The sequence below is a fragment of the Rosa rugosa genome, chromosome 3, assembly GCF_958449725.1.
Source record: "Rosa rugosa chromosome 3, drRosRugo1.1, whole genome shotgun sequence".
Classification (NCBI taxonomy): domain Eukaryota; kingdom Viridiplantae; phylum Streptophyta; class Magnoliopsida; order Rosales; family Rosaceae; genus Rosa; species Rosa rugosa.
Window position 1 is genome coordinate 19,199,546 of NC_084822.1, and position 13,614 is coordinate 19,213,159.

The following is a 13,614-nucleotide window of genomic DNA, read 5'->3' on the forward strand; positions in this document are numbered from 1 at the left end:
GGGGACTCCCTGGGGGGCCTAGCAGGGGCCCACCCGAAAGGGTATAAAGCGTTTGCTCAGTAAATCCATGGTTGACAACGCACTGACGCTAATTATGCTTTTGCAAAGTCTAGCGGAAGAAACGCTTCAAACCGCCGATCAACTCCCCAACCAAGATTGCCCTCCTTGACTGGGGACTTGGGGGACTTGTACCTACATGTACATTTGCAAGCATAATTAGCTATAATGAGCTACGCTCATTGTACCGCCAGAAGTACCAACTCCCACCAAAGCAATGTCCTACGGATAGACAGCCAGGCGGGCTACGGTCTGAGCACAGGATCGCCCCCAGATCACCGCCGACGCGCCGCCACGCGCTGCGCCAAGACAGCGTCAGAAGCTACTGAAACTGAGAACTGAAGCACATCAGTCCCACATCGAAAACAAAGAGAAGATCAGACCTCTCCTCACCTATAAAAAGGTCCTCTCCTCTCTCCTCATTGATTACGCATTCAATACTTATTCGACTATGCTTTCTATATGTTTTGACTGACTTAGGCATCGAAGAAGTGAAGACCGCCCAGCGTGGTCTCCCTCTGACGCCCTATCTTCCGTCTGACAGCTAGAGAAGATCATCAAGTCGGCCGAGTAGCGATCCGCCCACCAAACCCGCGTTGTACCAAGGTTCGGCTACCGCCGGACTTCAGAACATCAACAATATAGAGGATTACAAGCATAGAGATAGAGTTGTACATGGAAACATAATCGTACATTGATTTGATATCTCTTAAGGTTCTCCGAGAATATCTCTAATATAAACCCTATTTTAACTAGAGCAACTAACCTCGAGTTTGGGCCAGACACATATTCGGATTTACTTGAACAAGACTTACATTTTATTTATTTATTATTTTATAAAGAGGATCAAAGAATTTCACTCCTACCCCTATGGTGACTCGAACCCAGGACCTGGATCCTAGGTAGTGGGTGCTACATTACTAAACCAAATAATCATACGCCTCATGATATACAAGAGATTGGATCTATTCGACCCCTCAATCACTATCAATGCTCTGATCAATGTAAAGGGATTAGTTTACAAAATTCAACATTGATCGTGGTTCAGATTTTTTTTACCCTAACATTGGTTATGTTTTATTTTTACCCTAACATTGGTTATGTTTTATTGTATTAGGTATAAAGTTCGAGCAAGGTAAGCACATAACATTTTTTTTTCTTTTAAGATGGGATAAGGATCATTTATAATATGAATTCAAACAATATGATAATTTTGATATTGTGACTTGAAAGAATCTGAATTTCAAATATTATCCCCTCCGGTGAAAGTCCCTGGTTATTATTTGCCACATTTGTAGATTGCTCATAAATGCTGAGATACTTTTTGTTATATAAGCAAAGCCAGCTTGCTCAAATCTAACAATTCATAGTTACACATCACCATCACCAACCCACCAACTCCATTTTCCAAAGTCCAAACCATGGATCTCATTCTGCAATCCCTGCAATCCCTGCAATCTTCACCCATGTTGCTCTTTCTTCTCCTTCTCCTACTTGCTTCCTTGATTTTCTTGTCTAGGTTAAGTAGAAAACTCCCATACCCACCAGGTCCAAAAGGGTTACCGATTATCGGTAACATGCTAATGATGGACCAGCTCACGCACCGGGGGCTAGCCCAACTTGGCAAGCTATACGGCGGTCTTGTCCATCTCCAAATAGGAGTGCTACACATCATGGCTGTATCAACCCCAAAAATGGCCCGTGAAATCCTCCAAGCCCAAGACAGCGTCTTTGCGAACCGGCCCGCTAATGTTGCAATTGCGTACTTGACGTATGACCGGGCCGACATGGCGTTTGCCAACTACGGCCCGTTTTGGCGTCGTATGCGCAAGATTTGCGTCATGAATCTATTTAGCCGAAAACGGGCCGAATCATGGGCCTCAGTACGTGAGGAAGTCAATGAATCGGTCCTCACTGTGGCGGAAAAAATTGGTTCACCGGTTAACATTGGGGAGTTGGTTTTCGCCCTCACGCGGAACATTACCTACCGAGCTGCGTTCGGCTCAAAATCGCACGAAGGGCAGGACGACTTTATGAAGATTTTGCAAGAATTTTCAAAGCTTTTTGGGGCATTCAATATGCAAGATTTTCTACCATGGTTGGGTTGGATGCATGCACAAGCATTCCAAAACAGAATGGCCAAAGCTCGCAAATCGTTAGATGTGTTCATAGATAAAATTATCGATGACCACATGGCTAAGAAGACTACTAAGAAAGATGACAGTGAGGCTGAGACAGATATGGTTGATGAATTACTCGCTTTCTTTGGAAATGATGCTCTAAACGAAGGTGACGACTCCAATTCTGCCTTTGCACTCACCAGAGATAATATCAAGGCGCTCATTATGGTAAGTGTATATATGACTTTTATTCTCTACTATCTGATTTGTACTAAAATTCCGCTGTCTGATTATCAATTTATTTTTTTATTTTTCATTTCAATACTCATTAAGAAAATTGGATATAATTATGGTAAGACTAAACAAGAAAGAAAATTGAAAATCATCATTACGTTATTTTTCTTTTTTATGTAGAAATATCTTACCATCGAAATTCTGTGACTTTAGTGTTGGGGTTACGAATCTAGACATATTATTTGCAGCATAGGTCTTGCGGGTTGGTGAGTATTTTTGTCTTTTTTCAAGTAATTAAGAAAATGTAATAATGTGCTTAATTCTTTTGGTAAGTAAAATTAATGTAGAGTTGGTTCAAGGCGCTTCCCCTTTCTGCTAGCAGTGCTTTTCTGTTCGATAGTTTAGGCTATGGTTGCCCTCACGGCTTTGTTGTGTAATTTTCTTCTTTTGTCGAAAAAAAAAAAAGGAAAACTGAGCATAATAGTACTTTTGATCGGAAAATATCACTCCGATTTATTTCGTACCCTTTCACTTAATGAGAAACAAATTTAACTATGCAGTGTCAAATTTTTCATTTTCAAGATTAATTTATTTTGGTACATCTCCGGAAGCTTTGCAGGCTTTGGACAATTTTTCATAATTGGCGCAGATTGAATTTTTAAGAAATAACAAATTCCTTACTAACTATTACTATTCAAAATGAAAATTATTACAGATTTTAGCTCATTATTGTACTTAATTAACTTCTAGTTCTTATAGAAATTTTCGTTTCTCCTCACAAAAAAAAAAAAAAAAATGAAAATGCAGGATGTGATGTTTGGAGGAACTGAGACTGTTGCATCAGTGATCGAATGGACCCTAGCTGAGCTAATGAAGAGTCCAGAAGATCTCAAAAAGGTTCAACAAGAGCTCGTCGATGTCGTAGGGTTGAGCCGTAGAGTCCAAGAAACCGACCTGGAGAACCTAACCTACCTCAAATGTGCAGTCAAGGAAGCCCTCCGTCTCCACCCACCAATCCCTCTCCTCCTCCACGAGGCCGTCGAGGACGGCGTCGTGGCCGGGTACTCGTTCCCCGCAGGGTCAAGGGTCTACATCAACGCGTGGGCGATAGGGCGTGATCCCTCTGCATGGGACGAGCCCGAAAAGTTTAAACCCTCCAGGTTTCTGAAAGATGGCTCCCCCGATTTCAAAGGGAGTGACTTCGAGTTCATCCCATTCGGGTCCGGCAGGAGGTCGTGCCCGGGGATGGCGCTCGGGCTTTATGGGTTGGAGATGGCTGTGGCTCATCTGCTGCATTGTTTTACGTGGGAGTTGCCGAATGGGATGAAGGCTAGTGAGCTTGACATGAACGATGTGTTTGGATTGACTGCACCCAAAGCTGTTCAGCTCGTTGCTGTGCCAAACTACAGGTTGAACTGCCCGCTTTGAAGTTTATAAGTTCAGGAGATCATCATCATGAAGAGTAGTACTGTTAGATGAGTCTATTTCTCTTATGTATGTGAAGGGTTTGATTATGTTTTCATTGTTTGAAGTTTGGACAACTTATTATGAATTATGATAATAACTGTTTCGATCTAACCCACATCCCGAACTAAAATACTTGCAAGCTGTTCTTCTGAAAATTAATAGAAAACTTCTTCCCTTAATCTAATCACAAGTTTCTAAAGCTCATACCTACTATTATATCAAAAGCTTCTTTTATGACCTAGCTACGCTCGCAAACTTTATATATCATGTCTTGTCAACTTGCTTATAACACATAGTTGTAGTGGTTAGAAACACGCAACTCAAATTAGGCATATTTAACTCTTGTGATTAAGAGCACGCAACCACGCAACTCAAACGAAACATATCTAACTACTGTAGTTAAGAGCATGTAATCACGCAACTTAAATAAGATATATCTAATTCATGTGGTTAAGAGCATGTAAAGTACATGCAAAGATCGAAAATTTGAAATACTCTTGAGAGAATGCATGATTGTATAGATGAAGTAAAGACATTTGTCTACCTTTTTCAATATATATATATATGATGTCCAATCCCTCTGCCCTAGCCTGACCACCAAGTAAAGCCACAACAGAGCAGGGAACCATCAGAAGAGCGCAACCATGCCCCGCAGCTGTAAAACAAACTCCTCTCCCGGACCTGGACGCCACGCCGCTGCAAGAATGCCGACAACGTCCGGCTGGGAGAAGACAGCCTCTTTTCTTTTTTCTTTTTTTTTTGGTGCGCGTGGCGCTTCCCTGATCTAGCTTGTGACATTAGTTCCCAGATCCCAAACTTTGAGAATCCATTCATAGTCATGTCATTGCTTCACTAGGGTTACAACTTTGCTTAGTTCATTTCAATTACATCTTACTCTCTTCACTGATAACGCTTCGCAGTCTGATTACCCATGCTTACTCTATGGACTATGCCAGACCCATCGATCATGTCCACAACTCCAATGACGACTTCGACTTTATTAACATTTATTTTAGTAAGTGTATACTGTTACAAGAGGTTGACAAAAAGAAAAAACCTTTGCTTGATGATAATGTTATTGATACAGCAGAGAGATACACATCAATATAATTACAGAACTGGGATACTGCCAATTTAGGTACTGGGTTTTTTGCGTGCTGTGCCTGTATCATTGATATCAGAAATGTTACTTGGACCTTCCGAATAAGATGTTATCCACGCTCTGTTTTATATGGTTGCCTACTCTGTTTAAATTCCTAGCAACACCTGATGCTACTAGGCCAGCGTTCCTCTTAAACCTGCATGTATAAATACTTAGTTCTTCAATCTATGGACTATAAACACAAGTTACGAAAGTGCATATTCCAACCGAAAACAATGTCTAAACATCTACTGATAACTCCTTTTTTTGTGAACTCAAATTTCCGTCTTTACCTGGTCAGGTACTCATCTCCGGTTGAATGTGGTTTATAGCTTCGAGGTTGAGGTAGAGGTCGAACATTGTCTGAAGAGGAAAGACACCAAGCTTGATGAACAATATTGATATGAATATTACAAGAAAACTACTCGAAACTTTATTAAAAAGAAAATGGAAAACAGGGTAAAATTTCTTTTCTGAGTAGGAAACTAGAATTTATTAAAAATAAAGAGGATACGCAACAGTGGATAAGACTTTCACCAAACAGAGAGTGCAACTACGAAAGCACAAACAAAGCCCGCAAAGAACTACTCAAAAATCAAAATATAAACCAACTTATGAAAATAGCAGAAACAGAGCAATCCATAAAATCTGAAGAAACTGATGTCCATAAGGAAGCTCATCCCTCAAACCTTGAAAAATCCTTTTGTTTCTTTCCACTCAAAGATCCCAGAAGGTAGCCATCATAGTACATCTTCCCAACAACAGTCCTTCCTTCTTCCCACCAAAATTTTGTTCGTGTTCTTTGCTCAAGAGCCATGCAAGTAGCTGGGATGATCCATCTGAATTTTGTTTGTGTTCTTTGCACAAGGGCCATGCAATTAGCTGGGATGATCCATCTGAATATAGCTTCTCCGAACAGCCTATTCCAAGAGCTAAAGCTATTGGACAATGAGAGGAAAAAAAAAAGTGATTCCCAATCTCAGCTCCAGCTTTTCATATCACACACTAGTGAGGAGGAGAGGTACCTTGGTCTTCCAGATTAGTGAGGAGTAAATTGTGTAAGAATGGGGTTGTCCATAAAATATTTTGAACAGGGGATTGTCCATCAAACAAATCGAACAATATTTACAAGAAAATATCCCCATCCACCTTCTCCTATCTGATCTAGAAGGAACCAGCATCATCTCACTTGTAGATAATAGTGCTAATAGTTCCTCCACTTCCAGGTTATTTCGGTGTGTTCGAAACTCAGATCAACTTACAAGAAAGAGACAGTTGATACACATTCTGGCAATATAATTATTATGATTTGGAAATAATCTGTGGAAATCAGGAAAGAAATGAAAGAAAGCTCTATGCCAGACCCATCTCTCTTCCCAAAACCTTACTTTTTACCCATTCCCCACCATGGAATAACTAAAACAAGCGGTCATGGAATTTATCCCATTCGATATCTCTTTCGAAGAATTATGACTTGAACATGGAAGCGCAATATTTAAATCCCACCTATTTTCTTATAGTCCATATTTACTTCTAATGACTGCATACTATAGTAAATTTCTTCCCTCTGGAATTTCCAAAGCCATTTCCCAAGTAAAGCCTCATTTCTTTTCACTAAATTCCCACCCCAGACCACCTCTTTCTTGAGTTGCCATTTTCCCATTTACTAAATAATCATTTTCTTCTTCTTTCATCTCAAGCAGTCATAGAATTGATCCATTCAATATATCTTTCGAAGGATTATGACTTGAACATGGGAGCGCAATATTTGAATCCCACCTATTTTCTTATAGTCCATATTTACTTCTAATGACTGCATATTATAGTAAATTTCTTCCCTCTAGAATTTCCAAAGCCGTTTCCCAAGTAGAGCCTCATTTCTTTTCACCAAATTCCCAACCCCAGACCACCTTTTTCTTTTACTTGAATCACCATTTTCCCATTTACCATATAATTTTTTTTTCCTTCTTTCCTCCCATCCTATAAAATGTCTCATCAATCACTCAATCCTCTTAGCCACACTAGCAGGGATTCAAAGCAGTAAGAGATAAAAATTTGGTAAACTGCTCAACACTGATTGAATCAAAGTTATTCTGCCTCCTCTCCACTTTCTCCACTAGCAGATCCCAGAAACTCACTGCCGTAGGAATCCCTCCAAAAGGCAGACCCACATATTTCATTGGCCAATTTCCTATTCCAAATCCCAGAATTTTGGCCAACTCATCAACTCTTCCTATTTGAGTGTTAATCCCAGCTACTGAACACCTCACCCACTTAGTTTTCGTCCCAGAAGCAAAATAAAATAAGCACACACAAAATGATTCAATTACTGTTGAGAGATCAGCCAAGTGCTGGAGAGAAAGAAATAGTATCGTATGCAAATTGAAAATGAGACATTTCAATTTCTTCTATCCCCACCCCCCAACACACTCAAACCTTCTATAAATGCCTCGCTGCGGCTCTATCCACCATTCTATTGAAAAAATCAACAAGTAGACAACCATAGTAAATAAGAGCGGGGGCAACAAATCTCCCTAAACCCTAATCCCTGTACCCTGTAGAAGCCCCAAACTTTCTCAATGAAGGAGAATTCATTAATAATGAAGGAGAATTCCAAAGATTTCAAGCATCCTCTCATCCTTTTCCTCCAAAGAATTCCAAACCCCTTCTTCTCCAAGACAAAATCGATACAATTACTTGCCAACAATAAGGATTCGCATACTGAAAGTGTGGCACCACTATTCCTACACTCCCCTACTCTGATACCATGATAAATTTTTTCACCACTGTACAAAAAGGCTTTAAGTTGTCAGGTGGAAAGGCGACAGCTGGTATATAGCTTTATAAACACTTGGCCCAATCAAAATAGGACTACTGTTCAATAATCAAACCTCACGCGGATACCTTTGTTTGGGGGACTATAGACAAGATAAATTGTCAATTTTGAGGGTGACTGGCAATTCTTACATGCGCTTTTTATTAAGGTAACCTACACTTGATGATTCTAATACGCGGATAACATTTGTTGGACAGGTGATGACTCTAGAACTAGAATAAAAGTTTCTTGACTTACCTCTATTCTAAAAGATTAAACTATTGGAAAATGGGCTAACAATTGTCATATAGCATGGCTGACCTAATAGCTATTATATAACACTCACCAAGTATTTTGGTAGCCAAATGAAAAACAACCCATTGACCATGAATTCCCAGGGGACATTTTCTGACTTCATACACCAAAAGGTGAATTATATACCAATATCAAGAATAGTTGGAGAACTCAGTCTGGTGTTAACTAGAAATGCCCTATGTCAGAACATCACAATGCAAATGAAATGACCCAAATACAATTCTCATGAATTTCAACTAACTTCACCTAGTAATGGTAGTTAAGAAAGTACAACTACACTGCTTTAAGGGAGAAAAGTACATGTGCACTTGCATAAATATTCACTATTCACTACTGCAAAGAATGTTAGGCATTTAGTTCACATTTAGGAAGGCTAATCAACTGGGTTCAGCCAGTTACTCGCACTAGTTATATTTCATGAATTACATCTAAGTTCAGCTATTTATGATAAATACAAGTAGAATAAAGAACTATCAAATGAACTTCCATGCACTTGACTTTTGGAACATGGATTTAAGAATATATGACAAATTTAGTATCAGAGCCTAATCAAAATCAAGAAATTATTGAGATCACCCAAATTAATGAAAGAAAAACTTCACATACCTCCACTTTTACGAGCAGGAGTAGGAGCATGAGCCTGGTCTGCGGGTCTTTTGTCATATAATATCTGACACAAGCAAAACCAATTGATTTAATGAGAAATTGAGAACAAAGAATATCATAACTCATTCAAATTGGAGTAGCATGAGATTATGAATTATTGAGTGCCAAGTCTGAAAGGTTTAGACATTTCTGCTCCTGCAGCTGGTCCTTACCAACAATGTCACAACTAGAACTAGAAGCCCCATTTAGTGAGGGGGACAAAGTGCTCTACAATAACTTTCAAACAACCTCCACACACAAAAATAAAATGCAAATAGCACTTACAAATCATGAAAACAAGAAAAAGACAGAGCAACACCTCAAGACCAACACAAAATGGCAATTCCGCCTGTTTTTTATGTGGATCACTTGAATCTTTCCTGTCTAAGAACACCGAGTAACCTACACACCCGTACTTAAAATCCGTAAGGCTGCGATCGGCTTTTGAAGCTTCCAACTCCGTTTCTCCCACAATGTAGCTGGGTACTGGGCCACAAACACACAAATAAGCACATATCTTATTATCGAATGAAGTCTTAAGTTGGAATCTAATCGCTACATAAATTACCACGCACCTTACAGGCTATACAGTCCACAAAGATTAGAGATTTCAATCACTATCGAAAAATCTTAAGCATCAAATGAGCCTTACTGAATGTTGTAGCAGTAACAAGTTTCCATCTTTCATATATTAATCCCATGAAAGTTGCAGATAGTCTATGAATCAAACATTGAGCTTGAGAGAGAGAGAGAGAGAGACCTTGATTGAGAGTTCTGTAGAAGCCAACGCAGGTGGGGTACTTGGATTTGGATTTGTGTAGAGAAGAGTAATAGAGGCAACCCTTGCAGGATCTTCCCCTTGTTGAACCTCTGCTCTGATTAGGGTTAGGGTTTTGGTTTTGAAATCGTTCGCCTTCCTTATCCATCGCTCTCTATTTAATCGGTGAATTGGGTTTCCAACATGGACCTTCCCTTTTGTTTCTTCTACTTTTTTGCTTTTGCAGGCTCTCTGCTCTTTTTTTTTTTGGTTCATTCAGCTTTCACTTGAGATTCTCATGGCCGTTGGATGCAAATCAGACGGTTGGAAATTAAGAACCATCCTATTATTTTTTAGGGGCTTTTCTTCGTCAGTCTCATTTTTATTAATTTTTACCGGTAAGTATATTTTTCCGTCATGAAAATGGATTTACGTCCTCAATTTTTTTGAGAAATTCCTTCATGTTCTGTGGGCTGAAAACTACTTTATTATACAGTGAATAATAAGTTGCTTTACTGTTTACACTTATGAGTATCATCAAATAAATCATCTACAACTAGTTGGGCTCTACAATATTTGTGGATATCTTTTTGTGTTGGGGCTTCATTTTTATGAAATTATGCTCAATCATCTTTAAATTTTGGACTATTGATGGAACCAATTATTTTAAGTTTGAATTGTTTCATTTTTTATTGTTAAATCAAGATCTAAGAGTGGTTGCAATACAGGGAATATTATTATATCATTCTCACTTCAAGAACCTTGCAATATAGAGAACGCCGCCCATGGGGATTCGTTTCTGCACCTTCCTCCATCTCCGATGGAGTAAAATTCCGGCGCTTACCCTGGTGTCGCAGTTGTCGAGTCCGGCCCTTGCCGCCTCTTCTTTTTTACCTTTTTTCTTCCAGAAGTCGAGGTCTTTGACCCGGTTTGAGGCGATGGATCTTCTTTCTACCCAGACTGCTTTGCACTGGGGTTTGGAATTGTTTTCGGTTCGGAGCCAAGGATTGGTGGCTGCTGGTGACTGGAAGGTTTGGGATCCAGGGATCCCGACGTCGTTTTGGAGGCCAAAATTGGGATTCGGAGCGGCTCCGGTAGATCTGCAATCAGATCGGTGGAGGCACTATGGTATGGGGGACCCGAACCAGATCTGGGATGCAGTAGGCTCGGGTTGGTGGCTGATGGTTGCTGCACGCCGGGAGTTTGGACGAAAGTTCTCGCTTTGGTTTCAGGTTGTGTCAAGGATCAGGTTACTACGGTTGGCCGTGGTGCTAGGTCCTCTCAGCGATGGGTTCTTCCGTCTGTGGTGCGGCGAAACGACTGGACGAGGAGCGCAGGGGTTGTGTGTGGTTGAGGGTGGCGCCGTGGGTTCTTCCACCGGTGACAGTCGACGGCTGCCGGCTGGGGTGCATAGACGTTCGGGTGCCCAGAGAGGATCTGATGCTAAGGTGCCCATGTGCATGGGTGCCCAAATCAGATTCAAATGGGCTTGGGCTCTTGTCAGGTCTGTTTTGGCAGACTTGATTTGGGTCTCGGGCCAGATTTGGATCCGTATTTGGGATCCGGGTCGTTTATACATTCGGATCTTGGATCCGAAACAGCTGCTCAAATTGATCTGGTATTGGTTCTGGTTCTTAGGAGTTCGTTTGCTAATTTTCGAGTTTCTGACACCCTCGATTACTTTCGAACTCTTGGTGAGCGAATCACCTCTCCTAGGTGATCATATCACCGGTTACGGTTACGGTTACTATTACATTTACACTGCTTTCGTGACATATGCAGTGCAGCGATGTCGTTCGACATCAAGTCACATCCTGGTTACCTTTCATTTTAGATGCGTATGTGCATCTTATTATCCTGTTTTATTTATGCTTCAGTATAGATGCGTCTGTGCATCTTGTTATGCTTTCTTATTTTCTTTCGATGCTTTTGCATCGCTCCATGTAACCCTCAGTTATCACTTAATAAGAGTGGTTGGAGTTTCATTGTTACGAACTTATGCTCAATTATTTTTGAATCTTGGTCTATCGATGGAACCAATTATTTTATGTTTGAATTGTTTCATTTTTTATTGTTAAATCAATATCTAAGAGTGGTTGGAGTTTCATTGTTATGAACTTATGCTCAATCATTTTTGAATCTTGGTCTATCGATGGAATCAATTATTTTATGTTTAAATTGTTTTATTTTCTATTTTTATATCAAAATTTAAGAGTGGTTAAACATAATTTCTTTACTTAGTTATTGAGCATTTGAATACCACTTCCTTCTAAGAGTATGTTTGCGCCTAGTTGAAAAGATAAAACACAAATTTCTTTTTAAATAGGGTTTTTGTCCATTTACCCTATTTTTAGAGATTTTTTTCCCACTTATCCCATTAAGTGTTTTTAATTCCCTCTTACCCAAAACACTCTAAGGAGGTCTTCCTTAATACCCCATTAAGATTTTTTTTTTTTTTTAATTTTTTTAATACCATTTTACCCTCACCCATTTGTTACTTAGAGAGAGAGAGAGAGAAACCATAGGAGACTTCGCCGAAGTTTTTTCACCGGCCGCCGGAATCCGGTCACCAGCCGCCGCCCACCGGAATTTGTTGAATAGACCTCTATTGCCCCATAATAGACGACTATCAACCATGTATTGCCCCTCAATAGGACTTTCAGTCGCCAGAATAGGAATTAATCTCCCTAAATTTAGACAAGGGAAAAATTCATGAATAGTACCCGAAGTAAGGGTCACTACGAATTTCAGTACAGCAAGTTCCAAAACATAAATTTTGGTACATCAAATATGAAATGTATTTCATATACGTACACGGTGTCAGTAACTCCGTCAGTCTGCATGCCATTACTCACATAATGAAGGGCAGAATTGATTTTTCATTTGTCAATGGGTTTCCTCTCTCTCACTCTCTCCGTCTCTCTTACTCTCCCTCTCTCTCCCTCTCTCCTAACCTCGCTCACCGAATCCAAATACCTCCACAGCTCACCAATGGCTTCCGACGACCTCTCCTCTGTGTCCACCACCGCTGCTACAAGAGCCCCAATGCCTGGCCCGCTCGCGTTGTTCCTCTGCCACATGTTTCTCGCTCCTCTCATGTTGACTCTCTCTGTATTATCTCTAAACTTTCAAGTTTCAATCTCTTCCTTCTCTCTTCTTTCTCTCAGGTCTGCCATCTCTGTTCTTCTCTCTGCCTGCTTTGCACCATTGGCATCACTAACTACAATCAGAGGTCCGAGTTCGACTCGGACTCGGACTCTCGCAACATGTCGGACTCGGCGGCGTTCTTCGAGTTGCTGTGTCAGCGGCAGGTGGATAAAATCTGGGGGTGTTCGTCCTCTTCGAGCTCAAATTGGCGATCGCCTTAAAGCCCAAACATTGCCAAGCTTGGCGTCGAGAAATTCGATAGTGGCAATGGTGGCCGCTTCACCCACCGCTTCTCACAACCTCATTTATCTATCATCAAGTAGTTTCATCGCTTTCCCCCAACAACATCACATCCTTCGGGTCTAATTCTTTAGTTTTGACTTCCTTCGAATAGGTATTTTTGGTCTACACCTCTTGGTGAGCTGTGGAGGTATTTGGATTCGATTTACTATGCGCGAAGAATAGCGTAGGAGACCATTCTTTTCGATTCGTTCTGGGAGGACCAGCGATTGTCGTCCGCTGTGATGGGAGGACGCTGTGTTGAAAGGGTGGTGGTGTTGCTTGCACGCTGCACTGTGCAAGCAGGTGAGAGAGAGAGAGAGAGAGAGAGAGAGAGAGAGAGAGAGCTAGGTGCCCAGAGTAAGAGAGATGGAGAGCTAGGTGCCCAGAGTGAGAGAAGAGAGAGGGCTGAGTGCTCATAGTAGAAAATTTGAAAAGACCGTTTTACCCCTTAAAATACGGCCAGCTAGCACCAAACTAACGGCGTCAATGACATCGTGTATGCTTACTGATCAGTTTTGAAACCTCATGTACCAAAGTTTATGTTTTGGAAATTGCTGTACTGAAATTCGTAGGGGTCCATAGTTCAGGACCACTTACCAAATTTTTCCCTTTAAACAAATAAAACTTTGATTAC

The 13,614-nt window shown here is 40.6% G+C and overlaps 2 protein-coding genes and 1 long non-coding RNA gene across 4 annotated transcripts; 1 reads left to right on the plus strand and 2 right to left on the minus strand.

Moving 5' to 3' along the window:
* The first annotated feature begins 1,408 nt into the window (after positions 1-1,408).
* Positions 1,409-3,989, plus strand: LOC133739090 (cytochrome P450 84A1-like). The gene is made up of 2 exons (XM_062166813.1): positions 1,409-2,405; positions 3,219-3,989. Exons 1-2 carry the CDS (start codon positions 1,479-1,481, stop codon positions 3,837-3,839), a joined length of 1,548 nt encoding a protein of 515 aa, XP_062022797.1. The 5' UTR covers positions 1,409-1,478; the 3' UTR covers positions 3,840-3,989.
* An 857-nt stretch (positions 3,990-4,846) lies between these two features.
* On the minus strand, positions 4,847-9,790 carry LOC133740668 (uncharacterized). 2 transcript variants are annotated; one of them, XM_062168602.1, is made up of 5 exons: positions 9,447-9,790; positions 9,114-9,280; positions 8,756-8,819; positions 5,313-5,382; positions 4,847-5,176 (listed from the first exon to the last, which is right to left on the minus strand). In XM_062168602.1, the coding sequence occupies exons 1-5, from the start codon at positions 9,718-9,720 to the stop codon at positions 5,065-5,067; spliced, it is 687 nt and encodes a 228-aa protein (XP_062024586.1). In that variant the 5' UTR covers positions 9,721-9,790; the 3' UTR covers positions 4,847-5,064. The 2 variants fall into 2 exon arrangements, with proteins under 2 accessions (XP_062024586.1, XP_062024587.1); XM_062168603.1 differs by having other exon boundaries at positions 9,555-9,783.
* LOC133740669 (uncharacterized) lies at positions 5,485-8,743 on the minus strand. Its single transcript, XR_009861366.1, has 2 exons — positions 6,045-8,743; positions 5,485-5,957 (listed from the first exon to the last, which is right to left on the minus strand). It is a non-coding gene; the product is annotated as an uncharacterized LOC133740669 (long non-coding RNA).
* Positions 9,791-13,614: the final 3,824 nt, after the last annotated feature.

What these genes read in the sequence shown, in the direction of transcription:
- LOC133739090 (XM_062166813.1), top strand. Translation starts at nt 1,479, where the DNA reads ATGGATCTCATTCTGCAATCCCTGCAATCCCTGCAATCTTCACCCATG. An exon ending in ATATCAAGGCGCTCATTATG is followed by an intron (nt 2,406 to 3,218) that starts GTAAGTGTATAT and finishes ATGAAAATGCAG; the next exon opens with GATGTGATGTTTGGAGGAAC.
- LOC133740668 (XM_062168602.1), bottom strand. Translation starts at nt 9,720, where the DNA reads ATGGATAAGGAAGGCGAACGATTTCAAAACCAAAACCCTAACCCTAAT. An exon ending in TCCTGCTCGTAAAAGTGGAG is followed by an intron (nt 5,383 to 8,755) that starts GTATGTGAAGTT and finishes TTTCCTCTTCAG; the next exon opens with ACAATGTTCGACCTCTACCT. An exon ending in GGAGATGAGTACCTGACCAG is followed by an intron (nt 5,177 to 5,312) that starts GTAAAGACGGAA and finishes TTATACATGCAG; the next exon opens with GTTTAAGAGGAACGCTGGCC.